This window comes from Terrapene carolina, unplaced genomic scaffold, assembly GCF_002925995.2.
Source record: "Terrapene carolina triunguis isolate 2854851 unplaced genomic scaffold, T_m_triunguis-2.0 Scaffold69, whole genome shotgun sequence".
Taxonomy (NCBI): domain Eukaryota; kingdom Metazoa; phylum Chordata; order Testudines; family Emydidae; genus Terrapene; species Terrapene triunguis.
This window is the reverse complement of record NW_020664420.1, coordinates 47,386,717-47,411,021: the sequence shown is the minus strand read 5'-3', so window position 1 is coordinate 47,411,021 and position 24,305 is coordinate 47,386,717. Positions and strand designations below refer to the sequence as shown.

At 39.9% G+C, this 24,305-nt stretch overlaps 1 protein-coding gene across 1 annotated transcript in view; it reads right to left on the bottom strand.

Annotated features, from left to right (window-relative positions):
* Positions 1-24,305, bottom strand: part of RASA1 (RAS p21 protein activator 1) — a 120,157-nt gene that overhangs the window by 61,559 nt on the left and 34,293 nt on the right. Inside the window, exons 3-8 of the mRNA XM_024199622.3 lie at positions 20,303-20,438; positions 19,267-19,337; positions 12,519-12,636; positions 4,921-4,952; positions 2,732-2,784; positions 1,622-1,772 (exon numbers count right to left, since the gene is read on the bottom strand). Coding sequence (XP_024055390.1) covers positions 1,622-1,772; positions 2,732-2,784; positions 4,921-4,952; positions 12,519-12,636; positions 19,267-19,337; positions 20,303-20,438 — 561 coding nt within the window. The remainder of the gene's footprint in view (positions 1-1,621; positions 1,773-2,731; positions 2,785-4,920; positions 4,953-12,518; positions 12,637-19,266; positions 19,338-20,302; positions 20,439-24,305) is intronic.

The window sequence follows — 24,305 nt, the reverse complement described above, 5'->3', positions numbered from 1 at the left end:
AATTCCCAAATTTATGGGATAAGCAGTGACCATCTCCACTGGAAGAGGGAGCTAAACTTGTTGCTGCTAAAGCGGTGTTGAAACTCAAAAACACTACATTCTTGAGTTTAATAGGACCTTGGAAATAAGATGTATTGAGAATAGATATATATCAGCAGCTTCCCACTGTGAAGGATGAATGCATCTAATTTTGTCATTTCCATTCTTTTAGTACAGATTACTATCACTTTCCTGTTCATGCCAGTGACAAAACAGATCCATCCTGAGTTTCTTCACTCCAGGGAGAGCTGATCAGTACTTTCTGACCCAGACTTCAATCATGTGTCCAATATAAGAAATCCAGTGATTTTTAAATTTTTTTAATCATGAGGCTATTTTCTCCCTCATGTAAATATCCCCCCCCATTTTAACCATTCACACATTTCCTTTTTATATCACTGTTAGTTTTATTGTCCTTTGTTCCATCTTATATGTCAACATAGCATTCTCTTAACTTATAATAAGTCGTAGAATCATAGAAATGTAGGGCTGGAAGGGACCATGAGAGGTCATCTAGTCCAGCTCCCCTGCACTGAGGCAGGACCAAGTATACCTAAACCATCCCTGAAAGGTGTTTGTCCAGTCTGTTCTTAAAAAAGTCCAATGACCAAGATTCCACAATTTCCCTTGGAAACCTATTCCAATACTTAACTACCCTTATAGTTAAACAATTTTTCCTAACATCTAACCTAAATCTCCTTTGATGTGGAGTAAACCAACTACTTCTTGCCCTATCTTCAGCGGACATGTAGTCCAATTGATCACCATCCTCGATACAACAGCCCTTAACATATTTGAAGACTTATCAGGTCCCCCGCTCAGTTGTCTTTTCTCAAGACTAAACATGCCCAGTTTTGTTTTTTGGCTCATAGATCAGGTTTTATAAAACCTTGTAGCTCCCCGCTGAACTCTCTCCAGTTTATCCACAGCTTTCTTAAAGTGTGGCACCCAAAACTAGAACAATATGCAGCTGAGGCCTCCCCAGTGCCGAGTAAAGTGAAAAAATTACCACTGGTGTCTTACATACAACACTCCTGTTAATAAATCCCAGAATGATATTAGCCTTTTTTTTTTTTTTTTGCAACTGCATCACACTGTTGTCTCATATTCAATTTGTGATCCACTATAACCCCCAGATTATTTTCTGCAGAACTACTGCCTAGCCAGTTATTCCCCATTTTGTATTTGTGGATTTGACTTTCTCTTCTTAAGTCAGTATTTTGCATTTGTCTTTATTGAATTCCATCTTGTTGATTTCAGATCAATTCTCCATTTTGTCATGATCATTTTGAAGTCATATGATCCACAATTTCTAATCAGGAGAAACCAGTTTATGGAAGAAAATGTCAGATACTTTAAAAATAAACACCAACTAATTACTTTGTTTAGGATTAAGAAAGTGTTTAAAATTTTTCAGTCTTTTTATGTAGCCACTAACCAGGTTAGATAAATTCTTAATATTAACATAAGCATATTTAAAAAATAAATCATATTTATATATACACCCCAATAATAAACATTGACAGATTACACTTTTTTTAAACATATATAGAAAAACTAAGTAGAACTGTTAGTAGTTTACCTGTTATAGTATCTTCCTCCCATCATAAACTGATTGTTTGGAGTAGGGCATATTTTGAAACGTTGAATATTTTCACTGGTCCGAAAATAGAGTGAATAATCACCAGGCGTATTATCAGAGGGCCTCACAAGAAAACTGCACACTTGACCAACTGAAACAATATTAGGATTATTAATAAAGTGCCCAACACTATTATTTTTCCTTCACAGTAAAATCAAAGGGCATTTTCCAAATTTCACTGGATACAAATATGAATTGGAATTTGGAACAAATATGTGTATATTTAGTTTGGAATCCAGACATTTGCTAATTTATTTTGCCCCCTTTAAGCCCCCAATGTAGCCAGTAGCCAACTTCACATATAGATTCATAGATTCCAAGGCTAGAAGGGACCACTGTGATCATCTACTAGTCTGCCCTCCTGTTTAACACAGGCCATAGAACTTCCCCAAAATAATTCCTAGACCACAGCTTTTAGAAAAATAGCCAATCTTGATTCAAAAATTGTCAGTAATGAAGACACTCCACTCAGAAGAGAAAAACCATTCTGACAACATGCTAATATAGATTCCAACAATTAAAAATAGTTTTGATCTAATAAAATATTCAGATGATAAATACTACTTTGGAGTTTATTTCACCATTTTAAACTTTCTGCTTTACCTAGGTTCGAAAGCCTGATATTTTAAGTCCTGAAGAAACATTGTCCTCCAATAGAAAAAACAAAATTTACACTATTTATGACACTACAGTACCTTCCAAATACTCTTATTCAGATTACTAAATTATAGCTTTTATTAATAGCAAATATTTAAAGTATTTATTACTCAACAAGTAGTGATTAGCTGTTACAATAAAAGTTATTTGACCCGCTGTCTTTGATTGTCTAATACTTTTTAAAAAAAAATTATATTAATTATAATGTTTAGCTCTTGTAACGTATTATTTGCATTATGGTGATGAAAGTCAGGATCTGGAGCTCATTGTGCTGGGTCCTATTCACACAAAGACAGAGCCCTGCTCCAAAGATTTTACAATCTAATTTATATAGAGTATTATTCTGTGTGCTCGCCCTATTATGCCTTAACCCCAGCAATGAAAGACAAATACCTGTCATCAGCAAATTGTAAGCCTCTTGTTTGGAGATCTTCCCATGGAACCATCTTAACAAAGATGAAGAGAACAAATAAGAAAGCAAGATTATCAGCAGTCTCTTTTTGGTTCTGTTGGCCTTCAAGGCTCTGGCTTCTATGAATTAATCTTTAATTAAAGACCTAGTAGGTGGAGTAATTCAATGGAACATAACTCATAAAATTATGTTACACAAAGATCCAGTTCTTTGACAGAATATTTAAACATCTAAAATTAACTGTGAATAAAATTAAATATTTGAAGTAGACATCAAAGTACAAAAGTTTTAGCTATATAAGCTGTCATATACAAAGTATATATAACTAGATAATTTTTCTGGTAATTATTTGAATCTATCTATTGTGATCTATGGCACTTTAACGAATTCTGAATGTAAATGCCCTGTCATACTCTTCAATAAGGGGCAAAATACCCAGACAAAGTAGCTGGAGTTGTGCTGTGAATTTCCACAGAAGTTGGGGAAAGGAATTCTCAACCCAAGCTGCAGAAGGGAAGAAAGGCAGTGAAGAAGCGCCACAGTCACTACTCCAATCTCATAGCTAAAGTAGCCTGTTCAGCCCTGTGTGTGGTGGAGCCATGCCATGACAAATCCTGAGGCTTCAGTCCAACCTCAAATAACTTATACTCGTAGCTCTGCTGGGTGTCCTCATGTAACAAATGTAAAGTCCATTTATTCATGTCTGAATACTGGTGATGTCATAGCAGAATTTTTGGAAGAATTCTTGATCCATCTCTAACTTAACACACTCAGCAGATGATCTCTCAATGATCTGCCCCACACCATCTGCCCATCTTCTTGATGGTCACCCCTACTACAATGACCACCCTTCCATGATAACTTTCAGGCAGTGTAGTATACCCCCACCTTTCCTATCCTTTCCATACACATGGCATTTCCAGTACCCATATAGGTGGGAAACAGGATTTGTCTTCTTGCCTGGACAAAGACCTACATTTCTAATGTACAAATAAGCAGGTGATTTTCTTTTTTAAGCACCTCAACAGACCTTATACATCAAAAGAAAATAAGCTCAGTTTTTATTTTCCTTTCCAGGTCACGTTTAAAGGACTGTCTCCTGATGCTTGAACACTTGAAGGACTGTCCAGAGGACCCTCTGAGCAGCAAGCTCATTAGACATGTGGTCTGTAGGTGGTGAGGCTTGAAGCAACTTCCAGGAATGGTGCAGGGGATAATCTCAATAAGTGAAGATGATGCAATTAATGAGGCTGTGTTACACCAAACTGGGTGGAAGAACTGCCAGTAGAGTTCAGTGGACTGCAATCCCACAGCAGCAATTCTCTCTCCCCACCCAACATACCTGGAAGTGCCTTCGATCACCAGCCTTTCAGAGATTGTGAATCTGGTAATACTGGAGGCAGGAGACAGCAACAATGGTGACAAAAGATCCTAAAGCCAATCAAGTGAATAAGTAGCAGGAAATTCAGCTGAAATACTTAGTTGCCACTCATCTTTTTTCATTGCAAGTGGTTCTACAGATGACAGATGCTACTTTCTGGTCACCAAATCGTGTATGTTATGATTCCATGATTTTCATGCTTCTTAATAAAAATACATATTGATGACTTAACGTTTTGGGATTTTGGGATATAATTGTTATTAGGTAAAGCAATTTCAATGACAAACTTGAGTGCTACAATGTTAAAATCTCATCATTATGGGAAGCTAATAGAGATCACCAACACCAATATATTGGTGATTAAAGTACCAGATCAGTGAATTCAGAACTTTAATTCTTCAAGTGATGGTAATATTCTCTCTCCAAAACTAAAAGATTTTAGAGCTAGATTGGTTTTATAAGAGGTCAGCTCTAGTACATCAATTTCTATAATCAAACAGTAACCCATGTTGCATATTCTGGGTGAAATTCACCACTATCCACAGGGCTCATACAAGATTTATCCATCACGAAAACCTATTGACACTATCCATAAGTAGCACAAAAGACCAATGTAGAAGCCCGCTAGACAGAGGAGAGTATCAATTAGCAATTAGTAGAGGGAAAACATGAGTCCAGAAAGAACAGTTAGATTCACCTTTTCAAAGGTAGATAACTTCATAGCTGAAATTTACAAATAGTTTATTCCACAATATTTGTTTTTCTTTAAGAACAAACAAAAACCCTTACATTTTGCCTTCATGTGGGTCTTCTTCACGTCCCTAATGAGAAAATTAACACAGTAAGTGCATGATGCAACAGTCCACGTAATCAATTATATGAAGTCTATTTTCTAAGTTTTTAGCTTTTCTGTAGAGGTCAATAATGCTACAAAATAATTCATTTATATTCAAGAAATCATATATTTTTGAACTAAAGGGCTTATTACATAATTCTATGAAAGAGGTTTACTATTTGGTCTACCCTATTTGGGTAAAGAAAGCATATGCCAAAAGCACACTTTCAAAAAAAAAAAATAAAAATAAAAAAAAAATTGAGGGCAACGTTTCTTACAATGATCAAACCCCTTATGTAGATGAGCTATACTAGAATTAAGTGGGGTTTACACCAGTGCAGCTTACATAGGTATGTATTAAACCCCACTACATGCCAATGTGGTGCAGTATTAATGGTTTCCAGAACTCAAAATTAGTAGCAGCTTTGGTACAAGCAAACATGACTTGATAACATTTAAGTGCAAACAAAGTATAAATCAGCAATATATACATATAGATACACACACACACACGTTGCTTTAGAACGGGGTGGGCAAACTTTTTGGCCCGAGGGCCACATCTGGGAATAGAAATTGTATGGCGGGCCATGAATGCTCAGAAAATTGGGGTTGGGGTGCAGGCTCTGGGGTGGGACCAAAAATGAGGAGTTCAGGGTGCAGGAAGGGTCTCCAGGCTGGGGCGGGGGAGTGTGTGTGGGGGTTGGGCGGGGAAGGAGTGAGTGCTCCAGCTGGGGTTGCGGGCTCTGGGGTGGAGCTGGGGATGAGGAGTTTGGGGTGTAGGAGGGTGCTCTGGGCTGGGACCGAGTGGTTTGGAGGGCGGGAGAGAGATCAGGGCTGGGGCATGGGGAGAGGGTCAGGGGTGCAGGCTCCGGGCGGCGCTTACCTCAAGCGGCTCCCGGAAGCAGCAGCATGTCCCTTCTCCAGCTCCTACGTGGAAGCACAGCCAGGCAGTTCCGCATGCTGCCCCGTCCGCAGGCACCGCCCCTGCAGCTCCCCCAGAGGGGGGCCATGCTGTGGCTTCCAGGAGCCGTATGGAGCAGCCCCGGACCCTGTCTCCCAGCTGGAGCACTGTAGTGGGGCCGTGCGGCTGCTTCTGGGAGCCATGTGGAAAGGCTCCCGACCTTGCTCCCTGGCTAGAGAGCCTGAGCAGGGCAAGACCCAGACCCCGCTTCCCAGTGGGAGCTCAAGGGCCGTCTTAAAATGGCTGGCAAGCTGTAGTTTACCCACCCCTGCTTTAGAAGGACCAGTTTCATAAAGCTGAAAAAAATTATGAGCTAAATCAGCTTGGAGAGAGAATATAAACAGAAAATGTGACTGATAATTAGGAATCATTTAGAAACATTTTACTAGCTGCCCCAAAAGCCACAACTGAGATAGAAGGCAGCAAATGGGTTAAAAAACAACCTGGCTTAGAGGGAAAAGTGCTATGAAAAACAATATATAACAGATGGAAGCATGGGGAAGTTGACTATAATAAATAAAAAATCAGAAGCTAGCATTTGTAGAAAATTGATAAAGGAAGCAAAGGGACATAAGGAGAAATGTATGACCAGCAGAGTTAGAGACAATAAAGAGGTTTTTTTAAGTATATTTGGAACAAAAAGAATCCTAACAATGCTATTGGTCCATCACTAGGTGCAAATGGTAGAATTGTAAATAATAACGCAGAAAATGCAGAAGTGTTCAATACATATTTTTGTCCCTTATTTGGGGAAAAAGGGATGTTATCGTCATGAGAGGAGATGATGATGATGATGAAGAAACAATTCCAATGGTAACTCAGGAGGATGTTAAACAGCAGCTACTAAAGTTAAGCATTTTATAATCAGCAAGTCCAGATAACTTGCACCCAAGAGTTTCGGAAGAGGTGCTCAAGGAGCTCACTGGATTGCTAATGTTGATTTTCGATAAGCCTTAGAACATGAGGGAAGTTCTAGAAGACTGGAATAAAGCTAATGTTGTGCCAATATTTAAAAATGATAAACTCAGGCAATGATAGACCTGTCAGCCTAACATTCATTACAGGACAGATTATTGAGCAGCTGATAATAAGTATCAAAGAAGAGTAACATAATAAATGCCAATCAACATGGGTTTATGGAAAATAAATCTTGACAAGTTAACTTGCTATCTTCTTTTGATGAGATTTCAAATTTGGTTGATAAAGCTAATACTATTGATGTAATATATTTAGACTTCTGTAAGACATCTGAGTTGGTACTGCACAACATTTTGATTAAAAAACTAGAACACCACAAAAAACAAACATGGCATACATTGAATGGATTAAAAACAGTCGGTCTGGTCTCAAAATGTAATTTTAAATGGAGAATCATCAAGAAGGTACATTTCTAGCTGGGCTCCATAGCAATTAGTTCTTGGTCCTATGCTATTTAACTTTTTTATATTAATCAATAACCTGAATGAAAAAAAAAATCATTACTGATTAAGTTTGCAGATGACAGACTGGTAAACAATGAAGAGTACGGTTCAGTGATACTAAGTGATCCCGATCACTCTGTAAGCAGGGCACAAGCAAACAATATTCATTTTAATATATCTAAATGTAAAATCTACATCTGCATAGAATGTAGGCCATACATACAGCATGGGAGACTATCCTGGGAAGCAGTATCTCTGAAAAAAACTTGGAGGTCATGCTGACTAATTAGCTGAACATGAGTTCCCAGTGTGATCCTGTGGTCAAAATGGCTAATGTGATCTTTGGATGGGGACTATTGAGTAGACATATTCTATTACCTCTGGTGTTGGCACGGTGAGAGCTCTAGTGGAACACTGTCCAGTTCTGATATCCACAATTCAAGAAAGATATTGAAAAATTGGAGAGGGTTCAGTAAAGAGCCACAAGACTGATTAGAGGATTGGAAAAGATGCCTTATAGCGAAAGGCTCAAGGAGCACAATCTATTTAGTTTATCAGAGATAAGGTTAAGGGATAATTTGATCAGTCTAAGTATCTTCAAGGAGGACAGAAATTTGATGATAGAGGGCTCTTTAATCTAGCAGACGTTTGTTTAATAAGATTCAATGGCTAGAAGTTGAAGCTAGCCAAATTCAGGCTGGAAATAAGATGCATATTTTGAATAGTGATGGTAATTAACCAGTGAAAGAGTTTACCAAGGACTATGGTGGATTCACCATCTCCAACAATTTTTAAATCAAGACTTGATTTTTTTCTAAAAGATATGCTCTAGTTCAAACAGGAATTAATTCAGAGAAATTCTATGGCCTGTGTTACGCAGGAGGTGAGACTAGATGATCACAGTCATTCCTTCTGGCTTTAATCCATGACTATTAATGCAGACTGGGCATAGGATTTGAAAGAGACAGCTAAAAACTACATACATTAATATAGTAGGTACAGTAGATAATAGTAATGTGCATAGTGCATCCACCCTGGGAGAGTAAGAGATATTGCAGGATGGGCTAACATATTGCAAACTGTCAGAGTCTTCAAATCAGATGATGTGCTCCACCAGTTATCTACACAGTATCACTAAGCTGTTACAAGTTGTCCGATCTTTTGCACTATGTTATAAATAGCTTCTCCTCCGACAATGTTGTACAAGGGAATTCCATTTTCCTTCTCAATTAGACTGTGTATGTGTTGATTTAATGCTTGTGAATGGTGTGGATTGACAGTTCTGAAGACTGAATTAGTCTACTGTAGTTATTCATGAAGAAGTACAGCAGCAGGAGCAGTACACAGTTCTTCTCCCCACACTGATAATATGCATCAAACATGACCTGTTTACGTTACCTCCAAAAGTGAGAGATTAGTTCAGTGCCCATGCTTATTTATTCTTTACACACTACAGTGGACTAGCTGGCACCAATTCTTGGGTGATGACCGTTTTGGTGAAGCAGAGACTTGTCCACTCAAAAATGAACTGGAATAACAAATTCCCTTCATATGGGACCAAAAAGAAAACTGAAATGGTAATTTTCAATTATTACTGACATGAGGTGGATCGACCTTGTACCCTACAAACAAAAGGCCAGAGCCCAGATTCTCCAGTACTGTCCATTCACTTTGCATTCTCAAACAGCAAGCAGCTACTGCTAGTGTACAGTTGGCAGAGGCAGTGACGCTTCCCCCAGTCCCAGTGAAGAGACATGCAGAATAGGGGTGGCTTGGTAGAACCAAACCAAGGGTGGTCCGCAGCAGAGCTCCATTAAACCAATTCTCCCCTGACATAAGGTGTCTCAGGGTCACTTGACTGCCCTAATTAATGCCGGGGCCAGCATGGTTGATGTTGTATCAGGGAGCTTTAATGAACAACTTGACATGCCCTCTTGTCCCATCCCCCGTTCTGAATGGAACTCTCATGAGGGGGAGCCTTTGTACATATAAACTTCATCAGTTTGGATGCGTCACTGACCGGGAGCTGCCGGAGGTAAGCCCGTGCCCCAACCCTGTGCCCTAATCCCCTGCCCCAGCCCTGAGCCCCCCCCCCAAACCCAGAGCCCCTTCTTGCACCACAAACCCCTCATCCCCAGCCCCACCCCAGAGCCCTGACCCCCTCCCACACCCCTACCCTGCTCCGGTTTGAAAATCACTGCTCTAAACCCAGCTGTTCCTACAATAGAAGAGACCCTGCCATTCATTGTAACTATTTTGTGGGGCTTCCTGAAGTGCCACAATACCTTCCATTTTTCTAGTGAAGTATCCAAATTGATGAAGTTAATATGTACAAAGACTTCCTTTAAAAAGTGGAAGTCAAATCCTAGTGAGGTAAATAGAAAGGAGCATAAATACTGTCAAATTAAGTGTAAAAATGTAATAAGAAAAGCCAAAGAGGAGTTTGAAGAACAGCTAGCCAAAAACTCAAAAGGTAATAACAAAATGTTTTTTAAGTACACCAGAAACAGGAAGACTGCTAAACAACCAGTGGGATCCCTGGACGATCGAGATACAAAAGGAGTGCTTAAAGACGATAAAGTCATTGCGGAGAAACTAAATGAATTCTTTGCTTCAGTCTTCCCAAACCTGAGCTGACTTTTGTAGGTGACAAATCTGAGGAATTGTCACAGATTGAGGTGTCACTAGGGGAGATTTTGGAATTAATTGATAAACTTAACAGTAACAAGTCACCGGGACCAGATGGCATTCACCCAAGAGTTCGGAAAGAATTCAAATGTGAAATTGAGAAACTATTAACTATGGTTTGTAACCTGTTCTTTAAATTGGCTTCTGTACCCAATGACTGGAAGATAGCTAATGTAACGCCAATATTTTAAAAGGGCTCTAGAGGTGATCCCAGCAATTACAGACCAGTACTGGGCAAATTAGTTGAAACAAGAGTAAAGAATAAAATTGTCAGACACATAGAAGAACATAAATTGTTGGGCAAAAGTCAACATGGTTTCTGTACAGGGAAATCGTGTCTTACTAATCTATTAGAGTTCTTTGAAGGGGTCAACAAACATGTGGACAAGGGGGATCCAGTGGACATAGTATACTTAGATTTCCAGAAAACCTTTGACAAGGTCCCTCACCAAAAGGCTCTTACGTAAATTAAGTTGTCATGGGACGAGAGGGAAGGTCCTTTCATGGATTGAGAACTGGTTAAAAGACAGGGAACAAAGGGTAGGAATAAATGGTAAATTCTCAGAATGGAGAGATGTAACTAGTGGTGTTACCCAAGGGTCAGTCCTAGGACCAATCCTATTCAACTTATTCATAAATGATCTGGAGAAAGGGTAAAAAGTGAGGTGGCAAAGTTTGCAGATGATACTAAACTGCTCAAGATAGTTAAGACCAAAGCAGACTGTGAAGAACTTCAAAAAGATCTCACAAAATTAAGTGATTGGGCAACAAAATGGCAAAAGAAATTTAATGTGGATAAATGCAAAGTAATGCACATTGGAAAAAATAACCCCCACTATACATACAATATGATGGGGGCTAATTTAGCTACAATGAATCAGGAAAGAGATCTTGGAGTCATTGTGGATAGTTCTCTGAAGACGTCCACGCAGTGTGCAGAGGCGGTCAAAAAAGCAAACAGGATGTTAGCAATCATTAAAAAGGGGATAGAGAATAAGACGGAGAGTATCTTATTGCCCTTATATAAATCGATGGTACGCCCACATCTTGAATACTGTGTACAGATGTGGTGGTCTCATCTCAAAAAAGATATACTGCCATTAGAAAAGGTTCAGAGAAGGGCAACTAAAATGATTAGGGGTTTCGAACGGGTCCCATATGAGGAGAGATTAAAGAGGCTAGGACTTTTCAGCTTGGAAAAGAGGAGACTAAGGGGGGATATGATAGAGGTATATAAAATCATGAGTGATGTGGAGAAAGTAAATAAGGAAAAGTTATTTACTTGTTCCCATAATACAAGAACTAGGGGCCGCCAAATGAAATTAATGGGCAGCAGGTTTAAAACAAATAAAATGAAGTTCTTCTTCACACAGCGCACAGTCAACTTGTGGAACTCCTTGCCTGAGGAGGTTGTGAAGGCTAGGACTATAACAGCGTTTAAAAGAGAACTGGATAAATTCATGGAGGTTAAGTCCGTTAATGGCTATTAGCCAGGATGGGTAAGGAATGGTGTCCCTAGCCTCTGTTTGTCAGAGGGCGGAGATGGATGGCAGGAGAGAGATCACCTGTTAGGTTCACTTCTTCTGGGGCACTTGGCATTGGCAACCGTCAGTAGACAGGATACTGGGCTGGATGGACCTTTGGTCTGACCCAGTACGCCATTCTTATGTTCTTAACCCAACGCCCCCTCCCACACCCTGAACCCCTCATTCCCGGCCCCACCCCACAGCCCTCATCCCTGCACCCCAAACCTCTGCCCAACCCTGAGCCCCTCCCACACTCCAAACCCCTCATCCTCAGCTCCGTTGGGTCATGGGCATCAACAATTTTCTTCAGCTGGGTCACCAGAAAAAAAGTTTGAAAACCACTGGTTTACAGAACTGCCTATAAACAAAGTCACAATGCCATTCATCTGTACAAAATCAGAATAAACTTATTTGCCAAGAACTAGTTTGGTCTTCATTATTTTCAATTTCAGACATGAGGCTTAAGGAGTTACTATATATCAGGGGTAGGCAACTTATGGCACGGGTGCCAAAGGCAGCATGCAAGCTGATTTTCAGTGGCACTCACACTGCCCGGGTCCTGGCCACCGGTCCAAGGGGCTCTGCATTTTAATTTAATTTTAAATGAAGCTTCTTAAACATTTTAAAAACCTTATTTACTTTACATACAACAAACAGTTTAGTTATATATTATAGACGTATAGAAAAAGACCTTCTACAAACGTTAAAATGTATTACTGGCACGTGAAACCTTAAATTAGAGTGAATAAATGAAGACTCAGCACACCACTTCTGAAAGGTTGCCGACCCCTGCTATATGTGTTGATAAATGGGAGATCTGATTATTACATTTTAAAAGAAAACTGAAAATACACCACAGTAGGAAGCTTGGCAGTTACACTAGATATTGTGGCTCTTGTATATTAATACTTAGAGAATCTTAAGTTTTAGAACTGATTTAAGTAGACAACACTTACCACTTCTTCTACCAGGTCTTCTACAATAAGGCCTTGTTCATCTGTCCGTAGATTTGTAACCCACATCCAACCGTCTTCCAATTCATTATGGACAATGAACATGTCTCCTTTAAGGAAACTGAAGAAAGCTACAGTAAGACTGCAATCAAGGTGCAATAGTTTTGGCGAGGATAATAAATTGAACATAACTCAACCAAAGTTAAATTTTCAAAACTTTAAAAAATGGCGGAAGCATAAAAAACACTGTATTTGCTATCCCAAGAGCGTATCACAAGTCAGTCTGTTTACACGTCATGAAATAAGCACCTGTTAGATACTGACACATTAGATTTATTTGGATTTCTAATACTTGTTAATTTCTGGAGACACCTTTAATGTTCTACTGAATTATGCAACACTTCCACCATATTACAATCAATGTTAAAGAGACAATATCCAGTCAAATCAAATCCCAAATAAAAATAAGAAAAATCAAAGACAGACATACGTGTATATACCAGTATCATATTTATAAAAGAAAGTAGCAATTTTACCTAATTTCACAACATTGTAAACCCTACATATGAAGGGAGAGGTTTCTGGGACCCTGTATATGAAAGCAGGCCTTTTAGTTACTATAAATGCAGGTGCTAAAGCCCTACAAAATGGTGCAGAGTACTGTAATTACCACTGGATCATGATGGTAGATGGACCTTGTCAGAAATATAATACGGGTTAGAGCATGCTTGAAAGCTTGTCTTTACTACAGTTAATTCAAGTTATAACTCAAGTACTGTCCTAACTCACCTTCTCTTTCTAATATCCTGGGAACAAAATGGCTACAACACTGCAAACAACACTGGAAGATAATGAATTTTGCCATCTGAAATTGAAACTCCACAACATGAAACAAAAGAAAGCAAAACCTAAAGCAACATCTACTTCCTTAGAAAATGCCAAGAAACAAAACATTATCCCCAAAGGGCTCACCATCTATAACCCTCTGACCACTACACACAATTCCAAGTCTGACAAAGAGCTCTGCAGGAGGACTTAAAAAAAACTGAGGAACCATCTCCTGCATCTCTCTTACTCCAGAAGGGACCACCTCAAACACAAAATCATCACATACTCTCACATATCGGAAAGAAAAAAAGCAGGAAACCTACCTGGAGATCATGCAAGAAACCACCAAAAAAATCTATCAAAGAAACCTGAAGACAGCCTCCAAAACAAAAACAAAAAGTGGAACCAAGAACAACAACTCCGCTACAATCCACTGAACACCACTTGTGGAAGAAACCACAGCACCAGGACCCACATCATGTGAACTTCTACCCCACTACACCGTGATACCATACTAACATGTACAAAACTAGAAGAATTATTTTGCCAACTCCACTTCAAAAAATTCTTTCACACCACCACCCATAGCTACCGCATTCCCACCAACAGCCATAAGATAAAAGAATTATCTGACTGGACACCCCACCACACACTTGATCATTGCATTGATTGCTTCAGAGGGAAAAAAAATAACTATAAAATCCTTAAACATCATATCCACCACCATCTCTCCACTGACAAGAGGATAGCTATACAATTCCTGAAATCCAATCACAAAAAGCTAGTGATCAAACCAGAAGACAAAGGGGGTGCCCATCATAGTTCTCAACTGTAATGACTGCATTAACAAGGCCAACTGACAACTCCCCAACACCACTTCCTATAAAGAACTCAAAGACCTCACAACACATTTCACCCAGGAATTAAAAGATGTCATCAAATCCTTCTCCAAACAACTACAAGGGAAACTTGATGTTACGAGTAACAAGAAGGGTTTCTTCAGGTATGTTAGCAACAAGAAGAAAGTCAAGGAAAGTGTGGGCCCCTTACTGAATGAGGGAGGCAACCTAGTGACCGAGGATGTGGAAAAAGCTAATGTACTCAATGCTTTTTTTGCCTCTGTCTTCACGAACAAGGTCAGCTCCCAGACTGCTGCACTGGGCAGCACAATATGGGGAGAAGGTGACCAGCCCTATGTGGAGAAAGAAGTGGTTCGGGACTATTTAGAAAAACTGGACGTGCACAAGTCCATGGGGCCGGATGCGCTGCATCCGAGGGTGCTAAAGGAGTTGGCAAATGAGATTGCAGAGCCATTAGCCATTATTTTTGAAAACTCATGGCGATCGGGGGAGGTCCCGTATGACTGGAAAAAGGCTAATGTAGTGCCCATCTTTAAAAAAGGGAAGAAGGAGGATCCGGGGAACTACAGGCCAGTCAGCCTCACCTCAGTCCCTGGAAAAATCATGGAACAGGTCCTCAAGGAATCAATTATGAAACACTTAGAGGAGAGGAAAGTGATCAGGAACAGTCAGCATGGATTCATCAAGGGCAAGTCGTGCCTGACTAACCTAATTGCCTTCTATGATGAGATAACTGGCTCTGTGGATGAGGGGAAAGCAGTGGATGTGTTATTCCTTGACTTTAGCAAAGCTTTTGATATGGTCTCCCACAGTATTCTTGCCGCCAAGTTAAAGAAGTATGGGCTGGATGAATGGACTGTAAGGTGGATAGAAAGCTGGCTAGATCGTCGGGCTCAACGGGTAGTGATCAATGGCTCCATGTCTAGTTGGCAGCCGGTTTCAAGCGGAGTGCCCCAAGGGTCGGTCCTGGGGCCGGTTTTGTTTAATATCTTTATTAATGATCTGGAGGATGGTGTGGACTGCACTCTCAGCAAGTTTGCAGATGACACTAAACTAGGACGCGTGGTAGATACACTAGAGGGTAGGGATCGGATACAGAGGGACCTAGACAAATTAGAGGATTGGGCCAAAAAAAACCTGATGAGGTTCAACAAGGACAAGTGCAGAGTCCTGCACTTAGGACGGAAGAATCCCATGCACTGCTACAGACTAGGGACCGAATGGCTAGGTAGCAGTTCTGCAGAAAAGGACCTAGGGGTCACAGTGGACGAGAAGCTGGATATGAGTCAACAGTGTGCTCTTGTTGCCAAGAAGGCTAACGGCATTTTGGGCTGTATAAGTAGGGGCATTGCCAGCAGATCGAGGAACGTGATCATTCCCCTTTATTCGACATTGGTGAGGCCTCATCTGGAATACTGTGTCCAGTTTTGGGCCCCACACTACAAGAAGGATGTGGAAAAATTGGAAAGAGTCCAGCGGAGGGCAACAAAAATAATTAGGGGTCTGGAGCACATGACTTATGAGGAGAGGCTGAGGGAACTGGGATTGTTTAGTCTCCAGAAGAGAAGAATGAGGGGGGATTTGATAGCAGCCTTCAACTACCTGAAGGGGGGTTCCAAAGAGGATGGAGCTCGGCTGTTCTCAGTGGTGGCAGATGACAGAACAAGGAGCAATGGTCTCAAGTTGCAGTGGGGGAGGTCCAGGTTGGATATTAGGAAACACTATTTCACTAGGAGGGTGGTGAAGCACTGGAATGCGTTACCTAGGGAGGTGGTGGAGTCTCCTTCCTTGGAGGTTTTTAAGGCCCGGCTTGACAAAGCCCTGGCTGGGATGATTTAGTTGGGAATTGGTCCTGCTTTGAGCAGGGGGTTGGACTAGATGACCTCTTGAGGTCCCTTCCAACCCTGATATTCTATGAATCTATGAAACTGTACAACTTTATCTTAAACCCATCCCAGGGACCTTCTACATGCTTTCTAAGATACACAAACAAGGGAACCCAGGCAGACCCATCATATCTGGCCACAGCACTCTTACTGAAGGAATATCAGGAGTCAGAAACCAGAATCAAATCACTCACCACACAAAGGGCCAGTTTCCTCCAGGATACAATTGACTTCCAGAAACTCAGCAACATTAACAACCTCCCTCAGACTAGCATCCTTGCACCTCCCTGTACACCAATAACCCTCATAATGACTGCATCACTGCCTGCCTCAAACATCTACAAGACAATGGACATCACACAGCTCCTCACCCGTAACAATTTTATATTAAAAATAAACAGTTTGTCCAAATCATGGAAACAGCCAGGAGTACAAGGATGGCTCCCCAACATGCCAACCTCTTCATGGGCCACCTCGAAGAAGAATTTCTGGACAAATGTACCATGAAACCAATGATATACCTGAGATACGTTGGGTGATATTTTCATCCTCCGGACAAATGACCTACACATCCTCACAGACTTCCGCCACAACTTCAGCAACCACCATCCATCCACCAAACTCTCTCTAGAACACTCCCACACCAGCATCAACTTTCTGCCCACCACAGTCAACTTCAACAATGAAACCATACAGACAGCTATATACCAAAAACCCATGGATCACCACACCTACCTTCACGGATCCAGTAATCACCCAAACATACCAAGAAATCGGTTATCTACAACCAGACACACAGATACCACAGAATAGGCTCCAAGGATAAAGTCCAGGATACACACCTTAACACATTTAAAACTTCCTTCACCAAAAAAGGACACTCCATCAGGGAAGTGAATCGCATCTCAAATACCTGCTTCAATATGGGGGGGGAGGGGGGAGGAACTCAGATCACATATTCCTACTTGTCACCTACTACCCCACAGGGAGTATCACCAAACAATTACAACTTGTACTCAATGGGGACTACACCCTGAAAGAAATCTTACCTGAACCCCCTCTTCTGGCCTTCACACAACCCTCCACAACCTTGCCAAGTTCATCATCAGAAGCAAACTCCCCACAGACCAGGACCCACTAACCCAAAGCAGCACCAGACCCTGCCAGAACAAAAGATGCAAAACTTGCAGGCATATCTTCATTGCTAGGATGATCAATACCCCTCACAACACACCTTTTAAGATCCAGGGATCCTACACATGCCTAGCACAACATGTGATGCACCTCATCCAGTGCACCAAATAACCCAATAAAAATTATCTGGCTGAAACAAGACAATCAGAAAAATTATAGAAGACAAACACACCATATCACCCATGGACAAACCCTTTTCATAAAACAATCACTTACTATCTGAACTCTAAGCCCTCATCCTCAAAGGAAACCTGCAAAACACCTTCTAAAAGACAAACCTGTGAGCTTAAATTTAGAACTTTCCTAGGCTCTAAAAATCAGGGTCTTAAAAAAAGACACTGAATGTACAGCTTACTCCAACAATCTGTAACCCAGTGACACTTCACTTTGAATGGCCTCTTACAATATGTTAACTATTTATAAACAATCTGCTTTAACATGGCTTAGTGGTCGCAGCAGAGCGCTGGGAGAGAGCTCTCCCAGCACTCTAAAATACCCCACCTCCACGAGCGGCATAGCTCCCAGCGCTGGTGCACTGTCTACACTGGCACTTTACAGCGCTGAAACTTGCTGTGCTCAGGGGGGTGTTTTTTCAGAGAAAGTTGCAGCGCTGTAAAGTGCAAGTATAGACAAGCCCTCAGTAAGTGAGTCTCAACTCTACATTGAAGACATAGCCAAGTCAATGTCCCCTATGCTGAGTCCTGGAGCACAGGCTCTTGCCTCTGGAGTTTCTCCTCAGCATGCCTTTCAAAAGGAAGAGTCTTAACATTTCTATAGCTCTTATCACCCAAGTGCTTTCCATGTAAATTGGATATGCATGGCAAGGTCACTAGTGGATTTAATGGAATTTTCTATTCTTCCTCCTTACCTGGTGGACTTCCTATATACAATTATAGGTTTCCTCCTCTGTCTATCAATCTGGTTGTGATAAAAAAGCTCTCTCAAAAAGACAGCTCTCATAACTCTACGGTGCTCTACGGTGGTCAGAATGGATTAGTATGATCTGCACTGGAAACTCATTCCACTGATGAACCCACTCAAATAAGGATATTTTAACTCCAGCTCTCATACACTTTATTCTGATATTCATGAAACCTTTCTCCAGATATCAGAAGCAGATAGCACCAGCCAGAGTCTCAATGCAGTTAGCATGGTAAGTCACACTCCCAGAAGACAACCCAAGAGTGTCCCTACCAGTGATTACCACCAAACATCAGGGTCCATTTAGTGGCTACTTCAGCCTTATAATGTCCTGTTCAAAATTAGGCTATGTCTACACTAGAGACCTTACAGCGGCACAGCTGTACCGATGCAGCTGTGCCACTGTAAGGTTTTCTGCGTAGCCGTTCTATGCCGACGGGAGAGAGCTCTCCAATCAGCATAATTAAACCATCCCCAATGAGCAGTGATAGCTATATCAGCGGGAGAGCATCTCCCACAAACATAGCGCTGTTCACACAGGCACTTCTGTCTACCTGTCAATGTAACTTCTGTCTGCCAGGGGGTGTTTTTTCACACCCCTGACCGACAACAGTGCTAGTGTAGACATAGTTGAAATCAATGACGAATAAGGCTATCACCACCACCCTCCTCCTTCCCCGAAACAGATTAATTGTTCTTGCTCAATTTTATATTAAAAAAAAAAAAAAGTGCACACACTTGGTCTTTGGATGAAGACCAAGCCTAGAGAAATTAAACGTACAAGTTGAAAGTTTCAGAAAGTTACAGTGAGACTGACAACAGAGACCTAAAACAAACTAATAGCTCCCCTTATAATTAACATGTTTATTTGGTAAACATTAATACATATGCACTCAAAACAGAATGCTGCTACTTCTACAACTGATAAATAAGCCCTTAAGAAATCTGATTTTGACATCTAGGAGTAGGAAGACAGATGTAAACAAAAATGATTTGTACTCATTAGTACTGAAAAATGCTCCAGAATATCTTCACTGCTTCTGATCCTTTAATAAGACGTACCTTATTTCATCTGTGTCTGGCACTTTAGTGTATGGCAGAATGGCTCGAACTCTCCTTCTGTCTTCCACTGGCTACAATTTACGAGGGGAAAAATGTTTAATTCTTGCTCTCCCCTAAGTAGAATTTCCCCCCAACATTATTGCTAGTTTGAGGTGCAAAACTCGCAATACTCAGCAAATACCCCTAACATTTAAGTTATAATAGCTCAAGACTGATCAGGGTTAGACATGGGTGATGTACACCATTAGCTCAGGAGATTTCCAATTTGATTCTAGCCCTGGAATGTCCCAAAATACTGTATGTTAGAATTGTGACATTTTAATTAGTACAAATTGCCATTTATGTTTTTTATTATATAAAATTTACCAATAAGGGCAAACCCCAGAAAAGAAATAAGTTTGGATTATATCCTCTCCATATAGCAGGGTGGGCTTTCCACCTAAGTTGTGCCTTTTAGAGAAGTTTTTATTCAGGCCAAGATTTTTAAAAGTGACTAGTGATTTTGAGTGCCCTACTTCTGAGACACTGCAAAGGTGCTCAATTTTCAGAGAGCTCAATTCTTTAGCTGTAGACTAGATAAAATAGAATGGCAACATTTTAGAGTATCCAATATTTCATATTAATATAGTTACATTCTAATGGTGCCTCTTTCTACCTCTTTAATCGTCTTACCTCCATAAACTGTATGTTTTCTTATAATTTCTTCTTGGTCTATCTTGGGTTTCATACCATACTCATCACTATAGTGTTTGGATATCTCCATAATACACGAATACCTAAAGGTTTTTGTTGTATTTTTTTAATTACAATATAAGATACGTAATATTTGGCATTTTCATCAGCAAAAATGCATCTATATAATGTATAAATCCTTATATATTTTGCTGTGAAGGGGAAAAGTGATTATAAAACTAGAAGAAACTTGCTACATTTTTCCTTTCACACTCTAAAATGATAAATATCAGACCAAACAGTGTTTTATTAAAAAGAAAATAATAAAGAAAAAACATGTTACTGTGAGGAAGTTATTACTTGCCTCAGGAGGTGCTACAGGGAAAAGCAATTTTTCCCCCTTAAGCAAACAAGACACGTGACTGTAATAACCTATTAGGTCTGAAAGCGAAGAAAATCGTCGTCCACCAATGTAATAATCTCCACACATGGCAATAATCCTGTTAGGAAAGAAACACTAAAGTTAATTTAAAAAAATATATATTTCTCTCTATAAATGTGCATGGATAACTTATAGAAAGGTTGGGAACCTAAAGTATTGATTTTTCAAGGTATTTGCTTTTGAAAGCAAACTATTTTCAAAGCATACACCTAACAAAATGCATTCTTTCACAGCTAAATATATATATGCCTTGACAAAGTAACTTCTAAGCAGGAGTGACAGAGCAGGGGCATAATAGTTTACAAACACTTGAAGCTTGAAAAAAAAAAAAAGATGATTTGTTTAGGGTCAAAACAAGGAGGTAATAAGCTAGGAGTAAAGGGATGAAACAGGAAAATGTAAGATGAACGTCAAAAGGAGTTTTCTGACTACGAAAAATATTAAGTTACTAAGCAAAGCAGAAAGCTCCATTACTCTGAACATTTAAAACTAAAAGAGACAAAATACTGTCCTAGAATGTGTGTTTTAAAGAGCAAGTCTAAATCATAGAACTGGATCAGATGATCTAATAGGCGCTTTTCCTATAAAATGAAAACTTAGAATTGCAACTAGGTTTCCAACAAAGTCTAATTTTGACAAACGTATCAAAATATTTCATTAACATGAAAGATCTTTAACTGTTGATCATACACCTGCAGAGCACTGAATACCTCATTTTTAATGATTTAGGCCTGGCCTACACTTGAAAGTTTTTGTGCTAAAAGTCAGCTTTTTGCGCTGACGTCTACACTGACAAGCCACTTTTTGCACCAAAACTCCTCAGTTGCAACGCCCTAATAGAACCACCCCAATGAGAGTCATAAGGCTTTTTGCAGTGAGGCTTTAATGCTGTAGTGCCAGTGTAAATGCCTTGATTGCTTTTATCGCTGTAATTGACCTCCAGAGGTGTCCCACAATGCCTCGAGTGAGGGCTCTGCTCATTGTTTTGAACTCAGCAGCCCTGCAGGCATGCACCCTTCCCCTTTCAAAGCTCTGTTCTGACAGCCAGGGCGTGCTGCTCTGCTCTGGGACACAAAGCAAATCATTAATGCAGAATGCTCTGTCTCCCACAATATGAACAGACGCAGGCAGGCGGGGTGGATGTGTGTGTGTGACAGCGAGAGAGATTCTGTGCTGTGCAGAGCCAGGGAGGTTAGGGTCTCCCCATCTCAGGACTGGTTGCTTCCTGCAGCTGTCTGAATTTATGAAATAGCATGCCAACACACTTACTCTCCCCCAACACACACTGTCTCCTCCCACAAGCTCGCTGTCTCACACTCTGCCCCCACACACTTTAACTGAAAAGCAGCTGACAATGGGATTGAGAAACCTGCATCATGTGATGCTGTACCTGACCAAGAAGGCACTGCAAACCCTTCCCAAAGCACTCTGCAGCCAGCTGCATAGAGCTACCACAGAGCTCTGCTCTCTTTGTCATTGCAAGAGCTGCTAGTGTGGATGTGTTCCAAGGACACAAGGAGCTACAGCGGACACACAACAGCGCTTTTAATTAAAGCACTTTTATTAAAGTAGTATAACTTTTGGCACAAAAACTTGCAAGCGTAGACATACCCTTAAATTGTTAGATTTACTGTGAATGTCAAGTATGCTTTAAAACTGTCAAAATATGAACAATTTTTCCCTCTTGCTTGACTTTTGATTTATTTGGAAACATGCTAACAGATGTGATGACAAAAATAAATGTACAGAAATGAATCGAAATGTTTTAAGTTGAGAAAAATAAACCAGTAAAAATATAGGAGACAGTAAAATTCTGATACGATTGTTTATTTTGATATTTAAAACAATAAGCACAATTAATGAACTCGTATTACCTAAAAGTTAATTAAATTAAAAATGTGCTATGCCAAAGTTTTAACTTAATCCTCTAAATAACATGAGAGACTTAGAGTGGAGGCAAAATCCTTCTTTTCCTGTGCTGTGTTTATCTACTTAAATTTGTGTAATATTTTAAGTACCATGCACACTTAGATTGCTATACCAGGGAAAGTTAAGAGTTACAAGCTTAACTCTGAATTCCCTGTATCTGTGGGTTTAAATAAAACAATGATATTTTAAAACATTTTCCCTATACTTAATTTAATGGTCAATTGCACACAAAAGATTTAATAAAAGCCAAGCAAGCGCAATATCAATAAAATCAGACATCCCAAACAATTGACTATGATTGCATAATTGCTGGTGTCAATTACAGTTGAAGTTTCCAGCTATACAAAAGTCAAATATCAAGTACTGAGAAACAGATTAATTATTCTTAGTCAGTACCATTTGTATGATAATGTGGTTGTAAAAATCCGACTGATCAAATCTTTTTTCGTTTGTTTGTTTTAAGTTATCAACATAACTGAACAACTCCTCTAGTTACAACACCCTAACAAGAAAGGGTAAGTTACTGTAATATCCAGTGTGTAATTGGAAAGTAATAGGATCCAAAGTTTTTTATAAAAAAGTAACTGATTTTTTGGGGGCTACCTGCTCCTATTTTAAAAGTTTATTGTAACTATAGGAGTATTCAAAGTTGACACCAATTGGGGACACATAAATAAATGGGGAGAAAGTTTATTGCAACTCACTGAAGAATGTCTGTGGCACAGGGATAAAAGAAAGGTCTAGAATATTTCTTCTGATCTTACTTTATAAAACACTTATAATACAAGAATATTATTACCCAATCAAATTGTGCAACCCGGCTGCTAAGTCAATGCAGAAAAAACATGAGTAATTAAATTTAACAAAAAAAGGGGCTGATACGAAGCAATATTGACAAGCTAGGAAGTAGAGTGATTTAACATCTGAAAAGTCAATTTAAATTTTTTACTTTCTACTTTCAAGTTGAAAAGGAAATTAAAAGAATGGAAATATCTTAAAGATCTATTTACAAAATTAGATATTGGAATCTGAGAAGATAATATTTCAAACTTGCCATGCTCATTCTTTTTTTCAAAGCTGATGATCATTCCAGAAATCAAGTGAACAATTTGGGGAAATTTGTTTCTATTTTTAGGTTAAACCTCCTCTCCCTCACAATCCCACACTGATTCTTGACTCTGCTGCTTTTCTGTTTCTTAACTTCTACCATTTTCTTTGCCTATGGTCTTGCACTTCAGATACGGGTTTATTGGGAAATTTTCCTGCTTAAGGATTTTTTATATTAGTCTATATACATACCTATTAAACTGTTCCTCGAACAACAGATCAAAACAAGTCTTCTGACAACATCTATGTCTATCAGACTTTGGCTTTTGATAGAGTTGACCTTTTAACAAACATAAAATTTTAAATTCCAAGTAAAGAAGGATCATCCAGTCTCTGCAAGGCTGCAACAGCCAAAGATTGAACTTTGTAATGATGGTGGGCCTCAATCCATCACTACACTGGCTTGAATGAATTACCAGGAATTACCAGAACAGAGGACTGTAGAATTATGATCCCAGTCTTACACACCAGGAAGAGAAAGTTCTCCAAATCCCCAAAATACACTCATGAGGCTGACAGATTTCTGGGGTTTAGCATTGCCAATAGTGTCTTGACTGATAGACCTTGCTTCGGTTCTCCTGGTCAATGACAGGACCAAATACCAGATCTTCATAGAACAGCGGGCCTTGCCTCAGGAAATCCTCTACCGCAAAGAGCTTGCTCACACTGGCAACAGACAAATTCATTAATTCTGGGAACCACAGTTTCCTCGCGTATTCAGAGGCTATAAGGATGAAGGATCCTCAACACACAGAAATCTTCTGGAGAACTCTTCTCACTATGGCCCAGGGAGTGGATTAGGGGAGTGATGAACAGGAAAGATGTACTATAGATTAAAGATCCCATGGATTGCTTGGTCATCTGTTCTGCCTAACTTAGGCTACGTCTT